Source organism: Coloeus monedula, assembly GCF_965178545.1.
Source record: "Coloeus monedula genome assembly, chromosome: Z".
NCBI classification, from domain to species: domain Eukaryota; kingdom Metazoa; phylum Chordata; class Aves; order Passeriformes; family Corvidae; genus Coloeus; species Coloeus monedula.
The window spans coordinates 51,551,057-51,577,631 of NC_138822.1; the positions used below are offsets into that span (position 1 = coordinate 51,551,057).

Below are 26,575 nucleotides of genomic sequence, written 5' to 3' on the forward strand. Positions count from 1 at the left end.
CTGCAGCGCAGCCGTTCCCAGTCTGTTTGTGTGGTCGGGTCATTTGTAGCAGGAACTGAGTCATCACATCCCACTGCTTCTGAGATTTCTTCACTTTCTTCAGTGGGGCTACTCCTTTCAGAGCCAGGCTGTTCAAGCTCAGCTTTTCAGGTCCCTTTAAACAAAATTCAGACAGTGCCACTGCTTATGTCTGGTCTGCTCTGAAATGTGAAAGGGTATCATTCACTGAACAGCCACATCTCTCTGAAGGGTTGTAGAGCAGGGATTTGTTTCCTCAGGGCAGGACATAGGGGGTGGAGGGGAGGAGTGGGGGCAGACACCTGACTGTTTCTGCTTTGTCCCTCCCATGCTTCCCTCCCATGAGGGGGTGTTGAACTAGTAATAGAGCATGCTTTTCATGGACAGAGTTGATGGTTATGGAGGGAGTGCTGTCGTGCTTCAGAACTGGCATGAGAAGGCTCGGAATGAAAGCATTTAAAACAACAGGGCCAGCACTGTGCTGCAGAGGGTGATTATCAGCTTCAGTGTGGCTCCCCAGTGGATGCTCTACTCCTGCTGAAAACAACATCGGTTCTGGCCCTAGCTTCAGCATGCCAGAATGTCTCTCCACCCTTCCTTAATTTAGTCATTGCTCTGATGGATTTTGCTGGCAAATGCCTGACACAGCCTGCCTTGGAGTAAAGCTGATGTTAAAGGCATGCACACTTATTTGAGAGAAGTTGCTTTTCCTCCTATTCCCTTCTCCTCTTTTTCCAAGAAGACTGTGAAGTTTCCAGCCCTGTCTTATCCAAGCTCCCCCTACCATCAGTGCAACCAGTGCACTCCCTCCGGACACGTATGCTGGATGAATTAGTGTTCCTTGGGGAAGGAACATATGCATCCAGGGGAGTCCATGTGCCACAGAGCATATGCTGTGCATCAGTCTGGTAAAAGTGGCAGGCTGCAGCAAGCTGTGATGATTGAAGCGGCTGGGATGAGGACAGTACTTAGGCTGAGTTGTCACACCCTGCCACTCGGTGTCAACTCTGAGCATCACTTCTTTGTTATCAGCTGGGCCAATTGCTCTGTGCTTTTACTCCACAGAAGAAAATGCTAATCTGCATTTCTTCCTTGGGACAAAGCAGAGAGTTTTTTCTCCATGAATTTGCTGCAAAATGAAGAGCATACCAAGGTTTAAGGCATCATAAGCTCATACTCAGGCTGAGGTTTCCTCTTGCAGCCTAGTTGGCTGGGAGAGTGGACCACTGAGATATGAGGTGTCTGTATTAATATTATTACGTTACTGGCCTTACTGTGTTTTTTTCCTGAAATTGCAGCCGTTCTTCAATCAAAACATTGCTGTGTAGAGTTTCAGTTTTGGTGGTACCTGGGATGGGAGACAGAGGGGAATAAGTGAATCTAGAATATTCTCCAACAGATCAAGTGTGCTAAGTGCTGAGCATGGCAAGACTGAGATATCTTGGCATTGGGAGCTAAATCACTGTAGAACTGGTTGATAATAGAATAAGTGAAGAAAACTGTGTAACATACTTCAGACTCTGCCTAGCAGTTATGGTGTGTTAGAGGAAAGCTGGAAAGCCTGGCAGAGCTTACAGTCTACAGCTTACATGTTTCATCTGTGAGCTTGGAGAGGTGACTATTGCTGTTAGAAAGTATTGCATTAACCACAGCAGCTGCTTATTGAATTCGTGCAATTTCTGCTGGATATGGTGGTCACAGCCTTGGTGCATTCCATGTTGGTCTGGGAATGCTTTGACAGAAGGAGAAAGGATGCATCAGGAGTGCATTGCTGGGGACGGAAGTATCAAGGTCTGTAGACCTGGTTTCTGGCCACAGCCCATGTGCTGCTGAGACTGGAGAGGTCTGGAGTTTCTTTTTAGCTTCTGTTTTCTGTGTTTTCTAATAGAAATTAATGTAAATGTCTCTGGATAAAAATCAGCAGCCATTGCTGGACAGGCAATTACCAGTAATACCATTATAATCCCTTTTGGCCTTGAATCTAGGATTAGGGGGAATATAATCTATTACATTTTTCAACCTGCTTTTTTCAGTGGAGGTTTCTCATTTTTATGTGATAAATAGTAAAGCTGCATGAGAAATCTGTGTCCAGCCTTGCTCTGTATCACAAAGCCCTTTCTTGGCACTGTTCTGATGGTAATGCTGCTGTGGATTCTTTATGTGTAGAAACTGTAGACTGCAGAAGAGAGACCTGTTTTCAGCCTTGGTTGCTCTTACCTCTTGATTAGAATTCGTTATAGCACTTTACAGAGGGAGGCAAGTGTTACTGATTACAGCAGATTGGTAAACTGAGGCATGGAGGGAAAATGATGCACCTGGAAAGCACTGAAAGTAAGAGGAGATATTAGCCTTTTCCCTGAGTAACACCACTTGGACCCTGCTAAAATATCCTGCCCTAAAGGCAGTTTGCACAGTAGCCATGCACAGGGCATCTGCATTTCCTAAGCCCTCGGGGATACAAGCAGTGAGTCTTCAAGCCACCTAAAATGCTTGAGAACTGAAGTCTCAGTTTAATGCTAAGAATCTATAATTTCCCCTGAACAAGAGGCTTACATTACAGGCAACCTGTATTGATTTGACAACCTTTTTGTACTTGGTACTTTTGTACCAAGTACAAAAAGTACTCACTTAGTGCTTACTTTTGTACCAAGTACAAAAAGTACTTACTTAGCCCCCCGTTGTACTAAGTAATAAGCTAATCAACTGTCAGAATTAACTACTGGAATAGCAGAAGCATCCCTTATTCTTCGAGGCATGTATGGGCACCATCAGTCAGGATGAAGCTTTTAATCAGGGAAGTTGAAAGATAAGGTTTCTTATTCTGTTGACTCGTTTTGGCAAGCAGGGGAAAGAGCACATCCTCCCTCTTGCTGGGTGTTCCTCCTTCACATCCCAGCCACAGCTCCGAGAGGCAAAGCAGAAGCTGGGAGCTGCCGTACTGCTAATTTCACTTTGTGGCAGATGCTGGCATTTCCTTTCTTTCTAAACTTGTGGTGGTTTGTGGTAGCGTTGGCTCTCGTAGTGCACTGGTTCCTAGCAGAGTACAGATGTTCCTTGTCAGCTTTGGCCATCTTTCAGGGCTATAAATACTACCTTTAATGAAGTGCAATGGTGAAGGAAGACTGTGTCTTATAGTGAGGTTCTGTGAGTTGGCATGACTTTTGATGCAGCATTTGTACATGAAAGACTCTGTAGATGTGTTAGCTCACCTGGGTGTTCCCTTGCTCTTGTCAGTTGTTAGAGATGAGAATTTTCAACAAGTTGTGTCTGATTTGGATGGACAAGGTATTGCATGGGGCATGTGTCAGGGTACTCTGTCATTTGCTTTCTTCACAAGTTTGGAAAGGGCCAAATTTAGAGAACTTCAGACATTGACTAGTTTTGGAAAGGGCCAAGGAGGCATTTTCCACAACAATGATGTCAGGAGGGGCTTTTTTTCTTTTCTGGGATAACTGATGGCCAGTAATGTTAGTGTTGTTGGAATTGTATTTACAGTATTAATTTCCTACTAGAGCATTGAGACCGACCCCATTTTTGTTATAGCACCTTTTTATTTACACTAAAATAAATGCAAACCAATGCAAATCCCTAGTTCTTGCAGGAACAGGTTAGATTTCTGTTTTCCCTGGATACTTCATAAAGAAGTTGTACCCACAGGGCAGACGTATGATATTTCTGATGTTGTAGCAGCACTGAAAGGATGGAAACAGAGGTAAAATGGGAAAATCTCCTTTCTGTACATGTCCTTCTTTTAAACCATGGATGAGAAGAGAGGTAGGAAGCAGGTGATGATTTGTGGCATGCAGAATACTAAATATTTCCATTTTAAGCTCAACTTATATGAACATCTCATCTTTAAGGAGTTAATAAGTGGCTAGCAGACATCTGAGTAAATGGCTAGACAATTGTTACTGGAGCACAGCGATCAGTTGTTTTAACCATGGCCTGTCAAGTCTGAAAATTACAGTGGTGTGTGAAGCCGTGGTATGTTGTTTAGAGTGCTGTGTGTTTAAAGTCATCTTTAACTCATTCCACTCATATCTGCCCTGTGCATGACCCTTGCTGATCATTCATTAGCCCTGTGTAAACGGAGTTTTAGTAGAAAGAATTTCTATATAGTACAAAAACACAGAAATAAAAATAGAAATGCTGTCAAGCGCACACATACACAGAGCTGAGATTTTGCAAAAATTTTCGTGCCATTGTCAGAGAAATGCTTTTCTAAAGTTAAAAGCCTGTCTTTGTGCAGGGCTGTGTGTGGTGGGATGCGCTTTTTGGTGTGGAGGGCTCTTTTGTCTTTGATAGCAGAAGCAAAACAGGCGCACAGCTCAGCCAGAGCTTTCCTATTTTACTAGAGGTGGGAGGAATCTGTAAGTGCATGATTTATCTAAAGTGCCCTGGGATTGCCATGCTGAACATCTTGACTTTGAGCAGCTGGTGAGGGAAATAATTGCCACCATGAGGGAGCAGGAGGGAAGCAAGGAGTTCCCCTGGCTGGCATGGGTGGCTTATGTCTCTCATAATCCAAACTGGGTTCCTTGCTCCGAGTCCTGCTTTTTGTAGCAGTGCCTTCCCATGGGATGTCTGCTGCTCACGGGTGATACAGAAGCCATTGAGAGCTCTGGTGATACTATTTTAGATTTAAGGAATTGTATTGTTTCCAGGACAACTGGGGAAGAATGAGGAAGGGACTTGTTCTGACTCAGCTTGGAGTAACTGATCACCCTGGCTTAATTGCTGCATTTCTCCTGAAAAATGGTTAATTGCCTACTTTTACAGAGGCCTCTTCAAGCCAAGCAAGCAATTGGGTTAAAAAATACTAATGCAAGAAGCACTCAGGTGCAGTTGTAGGCTGATAATAGCAAAGAGCTCACTCTCAAGTGAGCCCAAGTTGAGGATCCTTAGCACAGTCAGAAGGATTTGTCTGTATTTGGCTATGTTAAACACACTTAACTTCTGCTGGCTGCGATGTCAATGTCCCTGTTCTACACTGGTCCTTCAATTAAGTGGATGTTGTTACATTGTGTCATCTTGCCTCCATACAGTTAATTGTATGCTATTCTAAGAGGAAACTCTAATGTTATCTTGTTTTTCTTCTTTCCATATTTTTTTCATCTCATAGCAATGTTGAACTACAGAATGTGGTGTTAGACTCCAGTGCAGCCATGGGGAGCAATGAACTTCAGGAGAAAGATGCCACTGGAGCCCTTGGCCACGATCTCAGCAATGGCAGCAGCAGCAATTTGGAAGCAGCTAGGCGCCTGGCTAAGCGCCTCTACCATCTGGACAGATTCAAACGCTCTGATGTGGCAAAACATTTGGGTAAAAAGTATGTGATGATATGAGTCCTTTGGCCACATTGTTCTTATTGCTGATTCTGGAGGGCTTCACTTTTGAGTGATAACCTTTACTTATTTCTTTGCTTTTCTATAGCAATGAATTCAGCAAGCTTGTGGCTGAAGAGTATCTTAAATTTTTTGACTTCACAGGCATGACGCTGGACTATTCGCTCAGGTAAAATTCCATTTGTGGACTTTATGTTTTGTTTTAGTAACTAGTGTTGTCCTGATTTACGTGGTTGTCCTTTTTGGGGTGTAAGAAGGTGAAGAGAGGACTGTGATATATTTTGGGGACAGAGCTTTCCTCTTCTCTTTGGCTTGATGTGCTGCCGTACTCTAGTGCTACTGGAGTGGTGGCACTTGGAGAGGGAAGTATTTGGGTAGACCTGCTTAGAGATGGTCCTTGATACAGAGGAACTGGAGAAAAGTGTCCAGTCACTCTGAAAACAGGGGACTTGTAGTCTGCCAGGTGCTTCTGAGGAATTACGGTGTTGCTCACAGCTGATCTGCGCAGACTTTCTGGCTGATGCTTTCTGGAGCTTACTCTGCTTTGCTGCAGTGTACTAAGACCAGGGTTTGGTGTGACTTGGCAGCACCCCTCTCTGTGTCTCCCTGAGGCATCCAGAAATGTGTAGAACAGCAAAAGCTTCCATGTGGAAAAAGCTGCATTGAGTTTGGTGACTGTTGGTGTGGGTGTTTGAAAACCCAGCCCTTCAATTTTCTTTCCTTTTTACACTGGAACCAGGCCTCAACACTGTTTATTTTCAGTACTTTTTTTCTGAAAGTCAAAACACCAAGTTTGTGTAGCAGTGGCCTGTTAGCACAGTTGCTGGTGTTTAAATGAGTTTAAATCATTTGACTGAGGTTACTTAAGTGGGATTTTTTTTTCTTATGATACAAATCCAGGAGGTGTGCATGCACTTCTTAGCCCCCTTGCAAATGCATTTGCGGGAGTCTGATACCGTGAGATTATAGCAGATCCAGGGCACCACCTGCCAGCTGAAGGTGGTGGAAGTGGAACATGCCTGCACAAGCATGAACCACCTGGTCCTGAAACAGGGGGAGCAGAGCCAAAGTAGAGCACCCGCTCAGCACAGGGTGGGAGCTGCTGGGCAGTGGGAGGTCTGCTGCTCATTCCAGGTTTTAGCACCCCTGAAGCATGATGCTAAATATACCCTTCTTTTAAATTGTGAAATCCAACACATAATTGCTTTGTGGCACATATTTAGGAGGTCTCTGCTCCCTCTAGATCTCCTGTTAATATTAATAGTTATGACCTTCTCTAAAATGTGCCCAGGCTCATGTAGGACTTAAACAAGCCAGGGGTTGTTGAGGTTTTGAGAGTAGCTGCAGTAATTGCTGACTACATGCCCTGAACATACAGCAGCAGCTGGGGACAAAGAATCATCCTGAAGCCTGGGGAAACTGAGGCATGCTGCCTTGCGCTTGGCAGAGAGTGAGAGGTAACACTGCTGTTGTTGCTGGCTCGCTGACAAACTGTGGTTTATTTAGCACTTTGGAGGCAGCTGCCCAGATCCGTGCTACCTCCCAGCTGTGGGAGGCTGTTGTGCAGCATCAGGGAAAAGTCTGAGACCTGGGAAGGGTTGTTCCTTCACTGTCCACTCCCTGGATCCATGTTGCCCATGCACTTCCTGTGTGCATCTCTCGCAGCCTCTGCAGGACTACTGGAGGGAAGGAGTTGGTGTGGCTGCTCCAGCTCTTCTCAGTGTCCATTCTGGAGTCCCACCCTGTACATGGCGAGAGCAGTCTTCAGGCTGCCCAAGGAACTAGTTAGTAGGTTTCACTGGGAAAATGCTTTTGAAGGTGCTGGGATCCATCAGTGCTGGTCACCACCTCGTAAGGCACAGGAGCAGGCAAATCCAAAATGTTGGATTGTCAGCAGACAAGGCTGAAAGCTAACTGGAATGACCAGGGATCTTCTGGAGCTAAGACAGAAAAAAGTGTTTGTCCAGTGGGAGCAAGGTCAGGTGATGTGGGAAGAATACAAAGTTGCTGCTCACCACTCTAAAGAGAAAATTCCAGCTCACAAAGTTCAGTTGGAGTTGTACATGCCCAGTACTGTGTGGGACAACAAAAAGATATAAAAATAAGTCAATAGAAAAAGGCAGTGCAGAATGGCTCAGTGCCTTGAGCTGGAGGACCGTGGCTGTGAGAATGATAAACTCCCAGCTGACTCTGAACTTGTGTGGGATCTGCTGCTCCATCTGAATCCTCATAAGTCTATGAGGCCACATGGGATTCATCCAGAAATACTCAAAGAGCTGGCTGATGTCATTGTGAGGTCTCTCTCAATGATTTTGGAATGGTCTTGGGTATCTGGAGAGGTCCCAATTGACTGGAAACGGCCTAACCTTCAAGAAGGGCAAGAAGGATGATGCTGGATACTTCAGGCCTGTCAGTGTCTTTTCAGTGCCTGGTAAAATTATGCAGAAGATTATTCTGGGAGGTATTGAAAAATACCTGAAGGTAGTTCAGTGATTGGTCACAGCCAGCACAGCTTCATGAGAGGAAAGTCCTGCTTGTCCAACCAAATTTCCTTTTATGAGAGGGTAACCCACCTAGCTGATCAGGGGAAGCCAGTTAATGCAATCTTTTTTGATTTCATAAAGCTTTCAGTGCTGTTCTCCCAGGACTCTTCTGGAGAAAATGTCCAGTCCACAGCTGGATAAAGACGTCCTGTGGTGGGTGAGCAGCTGGCTCAGGGGTTGAGCACAAAGGGTTACAGTGAATGGGGTGCCATGAGACTGGTGACCTGTCACTGGTGGGATTCCACAGGGCTCCACCTGAGGCCCTGTGCTCTTCAACATCTTCATAAATGACTTAAACACAAGACTCGAACATATAGTAAGTAAGTTTGATGATACTAAACTGGGGAGGAGCCATTGACTCCTACAGGGAGACTTTGATGAATGAGAAGCCTGGGCAACTACCAACTGTGTGAAATTTAACAAGGGCAAGTGCTGGATTCTGCACCTGAGATAGACTGGGAAACATGCTGGAGAGCAGCATTGTGGAAACGGATCAGGGAATCCTTGTGGAGGGCAGGTTGAATGAGTCATTGTGCCCTGGCAGCCAGGAGGGCCAACCTTGTCCTGGAGTTCGTCAGGCGCAGCACCACCAGCTGGGCAAGGGAGGGGATTGTCCCACTCTGCTCTGCACTGGGGCAGCCTCACCTCCAGTGCTGGGGGCAGTTCTGGTGCCATCAATATCAGAAAGATACGAAGCTATCAGAAAGAATCCAAACAAGGCTACAAAGATGGTGAAGGGCCTGAGGGGAGGTCAGAGAAGGAGTGGCTGAGGTCACTTGGTCTGTTCAGGCTGGAGGAGACTGAAGGGAGACCTCATTGCATTTACAACTTCCTCACAAGAGGAAGAGGAGGGGCAGGCACTGATCTCTTCTCTCTGGTGACCTGTGACAGGACCCAAGGGAATGGCTTAAAGTTGTGTCAGGGAGGTTTTGGTTGGACATGAGAGAGAAGTTCTTCACGCAGAGGGTGATTGGTCACTGGAACAGGCTCCCCAGGCAAGTGGTCACAGCACCAGCCTGACAGAGCTCAGAAAGTGTTTGGACAATGCTCCCAAGCACACGGAGTGATTCTTAGGGATATCCTGTGCAGAGCCAGAAGTTGGACTTAGTGATTCTTGTTGAGTGCCTTCCAACTTAGGGTATTCTATGTTCTCTGGTCTTCCTGGTGGGCAGAAACTCATCCCTGTGGCCCTTGGCTGCAGCACTGTGCTGTGAGAGTGAGGAAACTGCCTTGTTTATTTACCAGATACTCTTTCATCAGTTGCCTCTCCAAGTCAGCTTCCAAGGGTTAAAGGTGCTGTGGAGGAGGAGAAGGTGTAGGTCACTGGTGCCTGGCATGGGCAGGGAATGTTGCTGGAAAGAGCCCAGATTGGGGTAGGAGACAGAAAGACGGCTGATTTCTCAAAATGTGCCTTGGGAGCTGTTGTGGATTTAGGAACAGTATTCCCCAATTTAATGTTCCCACTGAAACACTCCAAACCATGTGCTACTTGCTCCTTTCCCCCTCCCACTGTCCTTGGGGTGTCTGGAGAGAATTGGAGGCACAAAAGGCAAAGATCAAGGGTTGAGATAAGAACAATTTACTGGAAACAGCAAATGAAACTAGAGAAACAAACAGTAATGGCAAGAGTATTAATAACAGAGTGTACAAGAGAGGTGAATGATTCACATGCAAGTGCTCACCATGTGGAAACTAGCAATACCCTGACTGCTCTGCCGCACAACCCAACCAGAAGGGACTCTTTCCCCCACAGCCACTGCGCATGACCTGAGGTGATATGGAATAACCTCAGGCTCCTAGGCATGCCTGTTCTGGCTACTGCAAAAATTATCTGTCCCGGCCAGAATCAGGATGTTTTCCACCCCTTGTGCTATACCATCAATATTGCGTCCAGGTCCTACACCTCCCAGCTACATATATGTGTGTGTATATATATAAACACTAGCACGAGTGTAATTTTCATAGTCAGTGGCTGTCCTTTCAAGAAGTTTGTTGAGTTCATTTAGTCCATGACTGTAGGTTCTATGTATTCTAGATGTCTTCCAGGACAGGAGGGCTGCTGTGCTGTTGGCTGGTTGCAATCTGCCTCAGGAGCTCATGACTGATGAATGTGGAGCAGTCCATGTTCATTCTCCACAGTAGTTATGGCATACAGTGGCAGTGTCATTCAGCAAACAGTACCATACAATTCAACATTACAGACCATTCTCACCCAGAAATTGAATCCCCTTGAGCTACACCTCATGTTTCCCTGTCCCTATGCATTATCCACCAAGTGCCCTCAGATCCTTGAGCAAAACATATCCCATGGATGAATTTGCCTTTGCAAAAAGACAGGACCAGTCCAGACCGTGTTTCCTAACGCATTCCTCATACATACCACAGGGACTTTATCCCCTTTTATGGTGCATAGAAGTTTTGATTGGGCAGAGCCAGCTTGATTGGTAGAACGTCTTGTGTTAACTAACCAGGAGGCCTTTGCTAAGTGCAGATCCCCATCTTTGAAGGTGCCACCACCCATTGCTTTCAATGTCATCTTTAACACTCCATTGTACTGGTCAGTTTTCTCAGAGGCTGGTGCATGATGGGCGGTATGTTATACCCACTCAGTGCTGTGCTCTCTGGTCCGTGTGTCTGTGGGGCTGTTTTTGAAATGAGTCCCACTCTCTGACTCAGTTCTCTCTGGGGCACCATGTTGCCCCAGGAGTTGCATCTCGAGGCCCAGGATGGTGTTCTGGGCAGGGGTGTGAAGCATGGGGTTCATCTCCAGACATCCAGTGGTTCTTTCCACCGCTGTAAGCACATAGTGCTTGCCTTGGCGGGTTTGCAGCAGTGTGATGTAACTGATCTGCCAGGCCACCCCATGTTTGTGTTTTGACCATCATCCACCACAGCAGAGAGGCTTTGCCCGCTTGGCCTGCTTGATCGCAGCTCATGTTCCACAGGTACGGATAACTGGCAGACAGTGTCCATGGCTTGATCACAAGCCCACATGTGTGTTGCATCTCTTCTCTGATGACCTGAGGTGTCTTGAGCCCACTGAACCAGAAATAATTCACTCGTACGTTGCCAGTCCAGATTAACCCGAGACACTTTAATCTTGGTGGCCTGACCACCTCTCCATTGTTGCGATGTTCTTCAGCAGCCTGAGTCTTGGGCACATGTGTATCTCATGATGTACTTCTACAGCCAACTTCTCTACCAGGGCAGCAATTTCCTGCCACGATTCATCAGCCCAGGTGTGTTTCCCTCTGTACTATCGACTGACCTGTCTCTGTCAGCCCAGCCACCCCAGCACAGCATTTGCCACCACCCATGAGTCAGTGTAGAGGTAGATTGCTGGCCACTTTTCTCGTTCAGTGATACCTAAAGCCAGCTGGACGGCTTTCAGCTCTGCAACTGGACTTGATCCACCTTGTCCTTCAGTACCTTCTCTGACTCGTCACAGAGGGCTCCATACAGCCGCTTTCCATTTTTGATTTGTCCCTGTGATACAAAAGGAACTGTCAGTAAAGAGAGGTATTGCTTTCATTTTCAGGTAGCTGATTGTATGGTGGGACCTCCTCAGCATCTGTCACCTTCTCTTCCTCCTCTGATGATGGTGGTCTGAAATTTTCACCTTCAGGCCAGTTAGTGATGACTTCCAAGATTGCTGGGTGATTGGGGTTTCCTATTCAAGCTTACTGTGTGGTTAGAGCAGTCCAGTTACTCCACAGTGGCCTGTTGTGTTGCAGGGACTTTTCCTTTGAATATCCAGCCCAGCGCTGGCAGTTGGGGCACCAGGAGGATCTGTGCCAGTCACTTCTGAGGCAGCTGCAACCCCTTCACAAATTGCCAGTGTCTCTGTTTCAGTGGGGGTGTAGCTGGCCTCAGATCCTTGTTATGTTGGAATGTTTGTATTCCCAACCCCAGAACACCAGGGGTCATTCTCGAGTCTCCATGTGTCCTTATTGCCAGAGACTGCAGGAAGGACCATTCTCCCTGGCTGCACTATGGAACATATTTTTTACATTTTGTATTGTCCTGACTGGCCACTGCATGAACACTCTCCTGTTTAATTTGTTAAAAATCTTGGTTTTGTTTAGGACCCTGCTTGAAATCGTTCTTCTTTGGGATCACATGGTAGAGAGGTTTTACAATCTGATTGCAATCTGAAATATGCCTCCTTCAAAAACTCACCATGCCTAGGAAAACCTGTGTTTCCTTCTTGCTGATTGGTGGGGACATAGCAGCTATTCCATTGACCATGTCCATTGAAATCTGATGACATCCATCTTGCCATTTTACTCCAAAATACTGAATTTTCTGGGCAGGTCCCTTGACTTTACTTTGCTGTATGGCAAAACTGGCCTTCAGGAAGATTTGGAGTGTCTTCTCTTTCTGAAAAACTCCTGCTGTGTTGCCGTGCGTGATCATGTCATCAATATATAGCAAGTATTCTAGTACCTCACCCTTTTCCTTACTTCCTTTTCCAGTGCAGTCTGGATCAGCCCATGGCAAATGGTGGGGCTGTTTCCACCCCTGGGGCAGTCAGTTGCAGGTGTATGGCCCACCCCTCCACATAAAAGCAAACTGTGGCCTGCACTCTGCTGCTAAAGGGATGGAGAAAAACGTGTTAGCAATATCAGTAGTGGCACCACTTCGCTGCTTTGGACTCCAGCTTGTACTGAAGTCCCAGCATGCTGGGCACAGTGGCACTCAGTGGTGGTGTGACTTCATTCAGGCTATGACAGTCTGTCAGTCCCCACTTTCTACTGGGCTTACACACCGGCCATATAGGGCTGTAAAGGGTGAATGAGTCTTGCTGACCATTCCCTGGCTCTCCAGTTCACGAATCATCTCATGGATGGGGGTCACAGAGTCCCAGGTGGTGCAGTATTGATGGTGCAGCGATGTGGTAGCGACCAGTACCTGTTGTTCTTTGACCCTCAGCAGTCCCAAAACAGGGGGACCTCTGAGACACCAGGCAAGGTGTCTAATTTCCTGTCTCCACAGCAGCTATCCCAAAAGCTCTCTTAGGTTGAAATACCCTCTTTTGAGGTAACCTATGCTAAGGATGCACAGGGCCTCTGAGCCAGTCACAATGGGGTGCTTTTGCCATTCATTTCCAATCATGCTGTCTCCAGCTTCCAGTACAGTCAGCTGTTGGGATCCCACTGGAACCCCAGAAAGAAATGGCTTCTGTCCCCACATAGTTTGATGGTATCAGGGTACATCATGTGCTCATGTGACTAAAGCCTTACACTCTTGTGTGTCTGATGTGCCAGGGCACTGGATCCACACAGTCCAATAGATCCAGTTGTCCCTTTCTTCTACTTGATTGGGGTCTGTAGTTCTGGTAATAGTATGTGTTACTTCTTGTAAATGTGATCTAGAGGTCCCTTCAAGAGGATCAGAAGTAACATCAGGCCTTATATTAAAAATGAACCCTGTCCTGGCTGGAATCAGGATAGGAACACAAAGTAGGAAGGACAGAGAAACCCTTCGAAGATTCACTTGTAGTTACTTGTGAATTGGGTTACTTGCAATACATTACGTGTGAAATTAAGTTATTACCAGGCAGATCACACTCTGTAAGGGTGTGAGATTGTTGCAAGTACAGCCTGTCTCTGACCTTACATCAGAGAGAAAAATTAAAGTTTATGCATCAAGACTAGATAGATGTGAATGTTCCAGCAATATATTCCATGCCTCTCAGATCTGGTGTTAGTTTCAGTCTCATGGGATATTTAAAAACTGTCTATTAGACACACATTCTCTATGTGTTCTTACTTCAGATCCAGAAATTTTGTGGTTTCAGTATTTTCTTAGAAGCATCCTGATAAATGAATGCAGAAGTTCATCTTTGGCTGTGAGACATATTTTTCTATCAGGAAGAACAGCAATGTGGTTAAGAGGAGGGATGGTCAATTATGAGAATAAAAGGGAAAAAAGATGTGTGTCCTCCCCACTTCTCTGCACAGGCTTGCTGGCTATATCCAGTGAGTGTGCCAGGCTGTGCACCAGCCCGGCACCCTGGGCTCTCACAAGCAAGAACCTCAGAAGGGCCAAGTTACTCCTCCTGCTGTTGAAGGTCAGTGGGAGATGTTGCGACTCTTCCACCCTCTTGCCCAGATATTTTCTGTAGGTTGGGTAGTCACATTCCTCCCTGACTGATGTGGTTCTGGCCACTCTGATAAGTGACCACACATTTGGTGTTAGCTGTGAGTGCTGTGCACTTGCTTGACTTCAGCACCTGGAGTAGCTTGTCTGATTTGGAGAGCAATACCAATGAAGTAAAGTCTAAAAAAAAGGTGCAGGAGTGGTGGGCAATTAATTAGAAGACGATAGAGAACATCCTGGATGTCTTGTCGTGCATAAAGAATATGTGTTCCAATTCCCTGCCCAAAGAAAAAAATACTTAAAAGTAAGAGCAGCTCTTTCAAATGGTGGAATTACTTATTATTTTGTATATTCTTTGGCTGAGACCAGTGGTAATTTAAGTCTTCCTTCATTTACTATAATGTTGGAGTTAATTGCACACGGAATGATAGCCCAGTTTCCTAGAAAGGCTCCTTGGAACTGAATGTCTGATGTGTGCTTATATACTTCTTGCTGTGATGTGTGCTTTGCTCTGTGCACTGTATGAAGGAAAAAGAGATTTACTACCTTAATTTCACTTTTTTTCCCCACTGCTCTTTTAGGAGTTTCTTTAAAGCCTTTTCACTTATTGGAGAAACTCAGGAGCGAGAGAGAGTTTTAATCCACTTCTCCAGCAGATACTACCAGTGCAACCCAAACACTATTTCTTCTCAAGGTAACTTTGTTTCTGATACAAAGGTCTTTGCTCGGTGGTGTCGTCCTTCATTCTCACCTTCAATAGCACTTACGGTGTATGCCTGGAAAATGAAACTATGTAGTACTGTACCACACTTTAGAGACTGACTGTAGTAAGCACTGAAACTCTCATCAGGAAAGGTGTTCAGACCTCCTCAATATAAATCCTCAGTTGTAGCCCCTCCAGGTATGAATGTCCTCAGTTGTGGTTTCTGGTCTCGCTGACTTTGGTGTGTGGTACTTGTACTCTGGTTGCATTCATTTGGACAAGAATAGGTCCCATATCAGGTGGAAGAGAAGCTGTTTGCTTTCCATGCTCCATTCAGTGCTTGTGTCTGCATGCACTGGCATCAGGCGTGCCAGTCCTTGCCAGTTGTGGGGGTGAATTTTGGGTGCTGTATTCACACCCTGGCATGGTTTCATCTCGACTGGCTAACGTCAGTCAGAGTTATCCTCATTGCCAATGTTTTCAGTCAGCTTGGAAATAGATGAGGGAAACAAACAAGTACATAGATCAAACCTGAGAAAACTGGGAATGCAGAAGAGGACAAACTGTCTGGTGGCGTAACTGCTGTGCTCAGCCAGACATGCTGGCAGAGCCACGTGGCCCTGTGATTGCAGCACACGCTATTCACACGCTGAAGGAGGAGGTTGAAAAAGGCAATCATGGGTTAGGCTGTACCTTTAGTTTCAAGTGTCAGAAAGAGCTGCTACATGTGGAGGTACCATTGCGCTTCCTTACCCCTTGCTTTGTGACCTACCCCTGTTGCAGTGAGATGATGTTTGGGCACTTTGTACCTGTTCAGCTTTACTGGCTGTCCTGCAGGGGAGGGGAATAGAGTAAGACAGGATCTGCTCCTGCGCTGTCTCTTTCCTCTGCCTATTGCCTTTCTTATTTCAAGACCCTGTAGGCAGTCGGGTAGAATTATGTGCATCATGTCCAGACTGAAATAATGACTTGCCTGGTGATGTGGCTGCCTTACTCTAGTCCAGGGTGCAAGAGGGAAATTGTGACTTCAGACCCTGAGTAAGCATTTAGATCCTGCACACTTTGCCCAGGATCTTAGTACTGGGTGCTGTTTTGTATATATATATATATATATATATGTATGTATGTATATATGTGTATATATATGCATATATAAACATATGTATGTATATATGTATATATATATATGCATATATATATATATATATATATATATATATATATTGCACCACAGTGTAAGAAAGTTACAAAGCTATCAAAAAGTATCCAGAAAAGGGATATGAAGATGGAGAAGGGTCTAGAGGGGAAGCCAAATGAGGAGCTGTGAGATAACTTAGTTTACTGAGCCTGGAGAGGGGGAGACTGAGGGGAGACCTTATTGCAGTCTACAGCTTCCTCATGAGGGGAGGAGGAGGGGCAAACAGTGATCTCTTCAGTGTGGTGAAGAGATCATGTGGTGACCTGTGACAGGGGTGAGAGAGAATGGCTTAGAGTTGTTTCAGGGGAGGTTTGGGTTGGATATCAGGTTCTCCCAGAGGGTGGTTGAGCACTGGAACAGCCTCCCAGGGAAGTAGTCACAGCATGAGCCTGACAGAGTTCAAGAAGTGTTTGGACAATGCTCTCAAGCACATGGTGTGATTGTTAGGGATGTCCTGTGCAGAGCCAGAAGCTGGACTCCATGATCATTGTAGGGTGCCTTCTAAACTTGCTTGGAAAGTTTATTTTAAAAGGGCTTAAAGTACTAGTACTTTTCCCTGAGGTAGGCACAAAGAAGAACTTGACAAAGTTCCTAGGATGTTCAAAACCAAACTTTCCTAGCAAACCTTAGAAGATCAGGAAATTGGAAAAATTTAAAACAAACATTCAATAAAAAGAAAGCATTTCACAGAGCATGACTTAGCAAACTTTACTCATCCAACCTTAATTACCCATATTTCAGAAAATGGAAATTACATGTAGAAAAGAAGAGATGAAAGAAAGAGAGAAAACCAAGATACAGCTACTGCCCTGGACCTTGGTGGTTTCAGCTTCCATAAAATCCAAATACAATGGGGACACAATCACACATCCTGGGGTCTGCTCTGGCCTCCTGTGGCAAGCAACCCCCAGTGGGGGCTTCCCGTCATCTGGCCACCCCGGGGCTTGACTGGGGCTCCAGGGCAGGGTGTTGGGCATTGCTTTCAGTGTGCCAGCAATTGGTGGAAGTTCTGGACTAGAGGCTCCAGAGAGGGGTAGCATGTGGAGCAGTGCACCATCCCATTTATTTTCAGAGCTACTCCCTCTACACACACATTGCACACATTGTTGTTTTGAGTCAGAAATAATTCTTTTCTCAGACCTTCAGTCTCTCAGACTTTCCAACTAACTGTATTCTCTGGTTCTATGAATCTGACTTATTGCTGTGGGCCTTGGCCACGGGCTTAGAAACCCCTGGAGTCCTCTCTACCCAACATGGAGCCAAGGCAGCATAAATAACTGACTGTGCTTCTCCAAAATTAAGTCTAATTCAGCTCTGAATGAGGACTGAGACAGGGGGGAAGAAAAACAGAATACCTTGCTGTACCCACTCTTGACACAAGAATGAATGTATTTTACTTTTCCCTTTCTGCATTGAAGTAAATGAAGAAGGTGTTCATTCAGACTGTGGTATTGGTATTAGCAAGCTAAGAGTGATAGCATGATTTCCTGTCTTGTTTGCTTCATCCGTGGGTGCTGCAAGACAGTTTTGACAGTTACTAAAAGATAAAAGAGAGACAATTCTGGTTTGGCAGCTGTGTGATGACCTCATTGTTCATGTATTTAATTATGTGTATTTCTTGATAAAATAGATTCTTATAAAAGGAACAGACTCAATTAGTCTACGAGGCTCAGTTTCAGCTTCTTAAAGGTCCATATGTGGTTTTGCATGTGACTCTGGTTATGTCTCTTTCTGCAGATGGAGTTCACTGTCTCACGTGTGCCATGATGCTGCTTAACACAGACCTGCATGGCCATGTGAGTATGCACAGCTTTGTGTAGACTTCTATCCACACCATGCTGGGATGGGGTGGTTTTCTGGCAGTCCCTGTTCTAGTGGCCTTCTTCTAAAGCCCCTGCAGACATCAAGCAGTGAGAAGGCTGCACTCCCAGACTGTTGTCCTGGATGGACCTTTCCAGCATGCCTTGATCAGTCATGTGTAAGCTGGCATTCTACCTGGCTTTGCCATAATGCCTGAGCATACTCCTTGTCCTCAGGCCCATCTTTCTGGTTTGCTTACCATCCTTCCTGCAGCAGGCTCTGACCAGGAAGCTGTGCTTGGAATTAGCTTCCCCTTTACAGTATGTATAAACATGTGGGAAGGCAGAATAAAGACAGGAGGTGAAGAAGTTTGGGAAAGGCCACAAAGGGAAAGTGATGTTTGCAGGCATCCAGTTGCAGGGGGCAGACCTGGTGGAACCAGAGTTTTGCACAGATAAATCATGGGTGTACTCAGAGCCAAGAGAGTGGAAAGGGGCATGTGGGCATGCTGAGTGGCAGCCATGTGTTCCTGCACTGCACACCTCTACCCACTGCCTGCTCAGGGGAAATAGCATTCCGGTTTGAGTCCTCTTAGTCACGCTGCTGCAGGGTGCCAGCAGCCTTAGGATGGATATTTCAGCACCCATGGTGCAATACACCTGCTATGCAAGGTATTCCCGTGCTGATGGGAGGCTTCCTCTGCCCTGGGGTTAGGATGAAGTGGGTAAAAACACAGGGAGCATGACATGATAGTGTGCAAAAGCAGTGGCTTCAGTCAGGTGGATCCAGGGCTTCTCTCTGGCCATCCACTGCACTTGCAAGGGCTCTTCCAGGAGGGTATCCCTTGGGAACTTTTACACACTGAGGGTGCTGTGTCAGGCAGCAGGACATGGAGGCACCCTGGGTCTGTCTAAAAGGGCTGCTCAGCCCCTGTGGGTGCGGGTAATAGAACCAAGACTTGCATGTTCACTAGGAGTTTTGAGACCTACCTCCCATTAATTGAATGCCTTTGTGTGAAGGTTGTGGAAGCAGGAGAGGAAAGGGAGTTGTGAAGAATTTTTTTCTCTGTAGGCTTAGCCTTCCCTACTGAATGGTGTGTCAGTCACTTGTGAGGGTGATTGGGGGTGCAAGAATGTGCCTCAGTTTGTCTCTTAGCACACATGGCTTCTCTTGAGCACACCTGAGTCTTTCTGCACAGGCATCCCACTCCCCAGAGCAATGAGCAGCCTGGGGTTCCTGCTTTCCAGTCCGCCTGGCCTCACAGTCCAGGGAGGGAAACCAAATGGTCACGCATCAGCCTGACAGCTGCAGTGCTTTAGTGGGCCCTACTGTCTTCAGAAGTACTGGAGTAAATGATCTGGCACTGTCCCGTCACTGCTGCTGCCAACTCTGGTTGTTGCACTGTGTAACTTTGGAGGCTCATCCCACTGGCAGTTGACAGTGTGTTGTTAGGTGTATGCAGCTGTAGTATTTGCCAGACTGCTCATATTATGTCCATGGGTGTGTCATCATGTTCCCTCCAACCCCTCTGATTTCCTGTAATTTTGGTTTTCCTCTTACTGCTTTGCATTTTTCCACATAGGTGGTAAGTTCAGTGTTTTTGACTTGGAATGCAGCCCTTGCAGATATGCCTAATTGCCTGTTTCCTAACAAAGATAGTGCTTTGCCCCATCCTTACCAGGATTCTGCTAGAGCAGGAAGCAAATGAGTCACAGGGCTTGTCTACACTGAGCTCTATTTGTTACTGACATACTGATCATAAGCACAGACACTTCCATTTCACAATAAGTTCCACTGCTTGTAGGGCTGTAATGCAGCTGCTCTGCCTTCAGGGTTCACACTTGCCTTTAACTCTTGTAGACGAACTCTTACTTTCCCCCTCTATTTTCCCTGTCTTGCCACACTTTGTTCTATTTGTAACTAAACAATTTTTGCTAGGTGTGTCTTGGAAATGCATGCTTGCTTCTCTGCACGGAGGCCGTCACCCACTCTGGTGCTAGAGAGTTTTGAGGTATCTCTAGACCACCAGGCACATCTTCTGGAAGCTCTGTGGCACTGTATGGAGATACTAGCTTTGGTCCTGTGGCAAAACAGCCATTTGTCTCCAATGCCACCACATTGCTGTTGGTTTTGGTCAGCAGGGGGAAGCTGCAAACTGTTGTGTGGAAGAAACAAGTGGAAGCAGGCTGAAGTTGCAGTGAGAAAGGAAAGTACCTGCAAGTCTACTAGACCAGCTCCAGCCTGCACCTAAAGACTGAAGTTATGAGCTGTGTTCTATAAGCTTTGCAAGCAGAGAGGCAGGGTTACAGCCAGCCTCTGTTGTCAGGAGCCATCCTGTTGTGGGAAGTCATGCATTGTTCCAGGGTTACTGCTTGCCTTCTTTCTGTGGCTTTGTGCAGGCTGCAGGCTATGAGATCTTCCTTATTGGCTAGGTGAGGCTGATGGTCAAGATTTGGTGGTTTTCCATCTTTCCTGATGATACATTATGGAAGGGAAATACAGGATGTGCTATCATGTAACTCTTAACATCAAGTGACCTGTATTACCAACTGGTGGCCTTTCTTCGGCTCCTGTGTTAATTTGGGCTCCTGCTCCTAGCCCAAGACAAAGTTCACACAGAGCTCTTCTGCTGTATTTCTGCAGACAAAGCATGTCCTGATAGTGGAGAAGTTGTCTTCACCTCCATCTCCTGACTGACAGTGGTGCCGTCCTCAAAGATACCATGACCATCACAGAGCCCCACTTTTCCCTCTGTCTTTACCATGTTTCACAGGTCATCTCAGGCTGATTTCCTTTCCTCAGATTCTTTGGTGTCCTTTTTCATCAGTGCAGAGTTGTAATTGCTGCCCACTCACAAGGTTCCCACATGTGAAGCAGGGGACTTCTAGCACCTGGGGGGCCAAGTACAGATGCTTCCTCTGAGGGATGATGGAGAGACTAGGATTCAAGAGTAGTTTAGGGCAGCCTCAGGCATCTGGATGTAGTTTGGCTCCTACAGGGACATAACTGTTCCTTTCCCATTTGTGGCTTGTTTGGGCAACTTACAGTCTGAGACTTAGGAAGAGAGAAAAGAGAGCAAGCCTATGGAAATGTCCAAGCAGCCTCAGCCTGTGAATCAGAAAAGGTAATGGCCACTCCTGGGCATCGCACTCCAACTCAGAGCAGTTGCCACTGAAAGGGAGCATTGCAAATTTTAAGGGAAGTGTTTGGAAGGGGCCTCAGTCACATGTTTCCTTGTGCCCACAGCAGATTCAAGTAGAGCTTTCCTGTCAGAGATGGGTAAGGTTTGGAGACATGGGGATATAAGACACCAGGCAGATACCGGAGAGTTTCATCACTGTCCTGTTCATTACCCCCGGCATTAAGCTGGGGTTTTTTTGGGGCTGTGTGTGGGCCTTTGGGTGCAAAGGCACCTTCCCTTTTCTAGCTATATGCATACAAAGATGCTCATCTATGAGTAATTTAATGAATGCTTTCTTATTGCTGCCTACCTTGGGCTTAAAGGAGAGCAGGAAGATGTATTTAATTTGATGTTGCTCATTCCTGTTATTTTGGAAAGCAGCAGGAATATGATGCTGTGTTTCTCTGACATCCCTTTCAGAACATTGGGAAAAAGATGACCTGCCAAGAGTTCGTTGCTAACCTCCAGGGGATGAACGATGGCAAAGACTTCCCAAGAGGGCTCTTGAAGGTAAGGAATTAACTGCAGAATGTGGATTTCATTTTTTTCTGAAGGATGGTTCAAAACAGGACACCCATCTTGCATTTTCTGAATCTTAATTGTCAAACATGACAAGTGATGGGCACGTTTCTCCTCCCAGAGCATACATAATATATACAGTGTTTATTCTGTTGTTTTCCCTCTTGCCTTGATTTGATAGTGAAGGAGACTCTCTGCAGCACAGAGGGGCAAGACTGAGCTGCAGCAGGTCTGGCCTCAGAGCTGTGGGCCTTGTAAACTCCTGTGGCTAGGCCAACCCAGAGTGCTGTCTCCTGATTACAGTGGACAGAAGCAGCCAGTTGGCTCTGCCTGCGAATACATAAGGGCTAAGTCTGATCTCTGTGTACTATCTGGAAGGCGTGTGTGTTTTTTCATCAAAGGTGCTCTGGGGTATTCACATTAGAGCTGGAGATGTAATTTCAGATTATAATGTGCTGTCTGGCACAGGCTGCATTGCTTCAGCTTTTGTTCATTAAGTTTGTGCCAGGAGTTAAATCTGAAAAATGCGGGAAGAGGCTGAGCAGGACAAACCTTGTTTTATTGTCAATAATAATGAGAATGTTTCACTTTTTTTTTGTCTGATTGGTAGCGTGAAACAGCACTTTGAATGAAGACAGGTGTACATACACTGGAGTTCATAATTTATTCATTTTGTTGTAGTGGAAATAAAAATAAGAAGCTGGTGCATCTGAGTGCTGACCCAATGCCTATTGAAGTAAACCAAATGAGTTGCCATCTCTTCTGTGAGTTTTGTGTCAGGCCCATTGTGAAATACAGATGTACCTGCATAGGCGAATGGGGCAGAGTTTGTCTTCTAGTCTTGGTAATATCTTCATTTTCTTCAGCCTCTTCAGGGAGCTCTTTGTTGGGCCCTCCTGCCTCAGTTCTTACTAAGCAGTTGGAAATATAAACTCAACCCCCCCTTTATTTTAATGTCTTTAATTTTTGAATCTGTATACAGAGTATTCATCTGTCAGCAGCCACACTTAAATTTTTTTTTCCCCCAAGGAATCTCATTTCTCAGTTTGCCATAGAGGGATATGTTGAGATTAATTTGCAGGCTAATTACAGCCCTTACTGAATAAATAGATCTCCAGATTGTGTTTAAATAACCTTCTAAGTGTACTGACAAGAGACTTCCACTGGTGCTCACCTGCTGTTTGTTTTCATGCTTACAGAATTATGCAGTTGGGGCTGTACCTTGGTGTTCAGTGCTCACCTGCTAATGCTAGGGATGTCTGACTGTTCACCCAAAGCAAATACCAGGACTCAGGATTTTTTGGATGTAGACAGACGGAAGAAGTTCAGTGTTGCTGTCCCACTTTGCTTAAGGCTTTCTGCACTTTTCTGTGTGCTGCCTTGATGTCTTGGGGACAGAGGTGGTGCCTAGCTTTGGTTTCTCATCTGGCTTGTCTGAAGATTTAATGAACTGACCTTTGTTTTTTCATTTATCAGTGGAGGGTAGTGGAGTGGGTAGAGTGATTGTGTGTGAACTACTGTGTTCACAGCAGCCATGCTGCCACTAAATGTGCGATTACAAAGACTTAGTGGAAATTAATTTTGCATTTATCTCAGTAAATTAAATCCACAGCGCGCTGCTCCACAGCAGCAAAGTGTGTGTGGCTTGCTGCTGCATTAGCAGTGTAGCCACTGAGCATCAGTGAGGCTGCGGAGCCTTCTCCCTGCATCCTTGCTCAGCCGCCTGGGAGAGGAAGAGTGGTTTCCACAGGGTGGCAGTGTGTCCCTTTGGGAGTGAGGTCCTGAGCACCCACTGGTGAGTAATGCAGACCTGTGGTGAAGCAAGTGGGCTTTTCTGCCTCTGCAGGCTCCCCGTGTACTCTTTGTGGCCTTGCTGCATCCCTGTATGAAGCTCTGCAACTCTGCTGAGCCTGAGCAAAGCTGAGCAGTGGTGGAAGAGAAGGAGGGCCAGGGAGAGTTGAGTGTTTATCCAGGGCTTGTGAAGCTCTGTGCAGCATTTTCTGTGGATCCAGTTCCCAGATTCAGGGGTGCAAATTCAAATGCTTGGGCTTATCCAGGACAGCTGACTGACAGGCATCAGTCAAACGTTGCCTTCAGTCAATCCCTTCACCCTGAGTACAGAGTGTGGCCCTGAGTGTTTTGTCTCGGTAGGAAAATAGCACACCAAGGGCCATCCATCAGCATGTGAGGAGGGACACACTTCGTGTGACCAGTCTCAGAAAACTTGGGACATTAGATCAAGTTAGTTCTTTCTTTCCACCTCTGTGGGGGAGAGCTAACTTTTATTACGTTTTTTTCCAACAATGAGAACACTTTTGGTAAAAACCACAAGGTCTTCACAACCTGATTCTCTGTGTGTCACTAGTTGTGCTTTGAGAACAGATATTTCACTGTGGTGTGAAAGTAGAAATGAGAAATGCTAATATGATCTTGCTCACCTTGTATCTTGCTGTCTGTTCATTTAACCCTGAGAGGAGTTTCACTTTTGTACACCCATCTGCACAAGGATTCATTGCCTTTCCTTTTTCCTCACTCCTTTAGTCAGATCTGAGGTTGCTTTTAAAGTTGGAACCTGTAAAGGCAAGTGTGCCAAACTGTGATTAAAAGTGCACTTCTCCCCATGGGGTCTGCTTGTATTCATGTATTCATCATATATATATCTATATATGTATATGTAGAAAGAGAAGCCATGGCTAGAATCTCCTTCCTTGGAAAGAGAACAAAATCAGTCTGACATTTTGGCAGCGTCAAGAACCTCATTACAGTGTAGGAGTGGTTTCTTTCTCATGTGCTCACACCAGCTTTAACACGCTGTAGTGATACCATCTTCACAGTGATATGCTAGGGAATTGTATTGTGTGACCATAGCCTTCTTCAAAGGTGGACTTCACAAGATTTTCTGGAATGAGAAGGAGATTCGCTTGGAAACAGCCTAACTTTGGCCATACATTCTTCCTTCAGTTCCTGCAGGCAGTGTGGTCCCCACAAATAAAGTGCTGGTATGGTGCTGGCCACTATGTTTTCCTCTTGCCATCTTGAGACAAGGTGTGTGGGAGTCCACTCCAGGAAGGTGGCAGTAACAAGGCCTTTCATATGTAAGGAGAGAAAATGTCTTCTGTGGTCCACAGAGAGCCTGCAAGAGGGCATCACTGAGGAAATGGATCCCTGCTTTTGTTAGGCAGTGTTCTGGAAGGGGTACTCTGTTGTTAGGCTGTGTGCAAAGTACCACCTGTTCTGCATAAGTAAATGTCCTCTGCAATTACAGTGTCCAAGACACCTCATTCGTGGAATCAGGGGCATTACCCAACCGCTGACATGGGCTGACTGGTGGTAGTGCTGCCCTGTGACATGAACACTGGATGTGGGGAAGTCTTCTGGTAGGAGGTGGTAGCTGTTCACTGACCCATTGTACTCTCTGGGAACCTCCATCATGCTGAGGTACTTGGGATGCTCTGCAGGGACTTGGCTAGAGTCATCCTGTCAGGGGCTGCTGATGGAGATAAAATGCCAATCCTGCATAAAAGACCTGCTTTTTCTCAAAGGCTGTTTTTTGGGTAGGCCTTATCTCCTGCAGAAACACTGTAATGAAGTGACCAAATTAACTTGGAGTTGCTGGTGCTGAACTGTTCTGAAGAACCAGTCCTCCTTAATTTCCTAAACAATCTGAATTCTTGATCAGGATTCCTGGGATATACAATTTCCTGTAGAAGCTGTGAAGTAGGATTTATCTCATATTGCTATCAGTTCCCTGCACTTTAATTAAGGGGTTTTTTTGCCACTGTCTTTCTGCCTCCTCTCTCTCTCCCTCTCTTTTTTTAATTCCCTTTGAAAGCCCTCCAAAGCAAACACTCAATTTAAAGACAATTACTGGCATCTTACTTCATCCATTCCAATCATTTCAGGTATTTAGCGGAGAGAAGAGAATGAGCATCAGGTGGATAACTTCTCCCTGACCACCCTCAGCCCTCCCTTTACAGAGAGGAACTCACACTAATTGGACTGCTGTGTACACCCTAATTGCTCTCATCAGCAGTCTTCGTACTTCATCCGTTTTGTGTTTTTTTGGCAAGAAATTTCCACCTTCGAGGGAAACCTAATGGAGTTGGAGAGATGAGAGCATGTGACAGCAAGCCAAAATGGCCCCAGGAGGACTGCATTGGCTGCTGTAACACCCTGCAGCAGTGGGCAGAGGAGGGAGAGGACCAAGTGTCTTTGCTCAACTGAATAACACAGAGCTCTGCCTCCTTTTTTCTTCCCCAAAATAAAGTTTATCCTCTTAACAATACTTCTGTTGGAAATAGTATTTCTGGGCTATTTCTTATCTGTATGAAATGGAAGATCTGTTACCGAAGGCCCCTTTCAGCTGCTAGGAGACAACAGAGTCTAATCTGGCAGTATAAAAGTCAGGGAATGCAGGACAAAATCGTTAATCCTTGTCTTAAACCGTTGTTTGTGAGAGCATACTTTACTTTCCCTCTCTGAGGAGCCACAGATCTATAGTGACTGGAGGGAACACCCAGCTTGCCTTTACTCCTCCCCATCCTTGCTGCAAACCTTCCTGCCATGATAACCTTTGTTTCCTTCAGCTTAGAGGTTTTTGGGTGTTGTTATTTGTCCTATTCAAGAGTAATACCCACTTAAAGCGTGCATGTGCAGAACTATGAATTGGACCAGATTATGATGGTGTGTGTTTTGCTTTGTGTCCCTCGAATTACATAGATTCCTGACACCTCCTGCCCCGCTGAAATGCAAATATATTTTTGTTTTGCATTTCAGGAACTTAATTCAATGCATATAAAAAGAAAAATCTGTAATCTATGTATTTTTTTCTCAAGTCAAATAAACCCAGATACTGAGTTGAAGAAAGCCTCATAATAGCAAGAGCCTAATACCAACTGTGTCTCTGAGCAGGAAAATCAGAACTTTAAACAAGGCTTAAAATATAAAATTTTGTAAAGGTGATCCAAGAACAAGGATTGCTCTGCAAAAGTCCAGGGGTGGTACTAGGGATTGCTTATCTTATTAGGAGGCAGGCTGGATTTCAGGATGGACCTGTTTCTGCTTTCACAATCGCATTTCTCTGAATTATTTTTGCTCCTTCAACCTTTCACCTCTTTACTTTCCAATTGTTACTCAAAAGATCTCACCTAGCTTACCGGGCTTTTG

At 45.7% G+C, this 26,575-nt stretch overlaps 1 protein-coding gene across 1 annotated transcript in view; it reads left to right on the forward strand.

Moving 5' to 3' along the window:
- PSD3 (pleckstrin and Sec7 domain containing 3) overlaps positions 1-26,575 on the forward strand; it is a gene marked incomplete at both ends in the record, with an annotated part of 107,037 nt that overhangs the window by 35,841 nt on the left and 44,621 nt on the right. Inside the window, 5 exons of the mRNA XM_082301004.1 lie at positions 5,141-5,347; positions 5,452-5,532; positions 14,590-14,702; positions 17,647-17,705; positions 21,311-21,400. Of these exons, the coding sequence (XP_082157130.1) occupies positions 5,141-5,347; positions 5,452-5,532; positions 14,590-14,702; positions 17,647-17,705; positions 21,311-21,400 (550 nt within the window). The remainder of the gene's footprint in view (positions 1-5,140; positions 5,348-5,451; positions 5,533-14,589; positions 14,703-17,646; positions 17,706-21,310; positions 21,401-26,575) is intronic.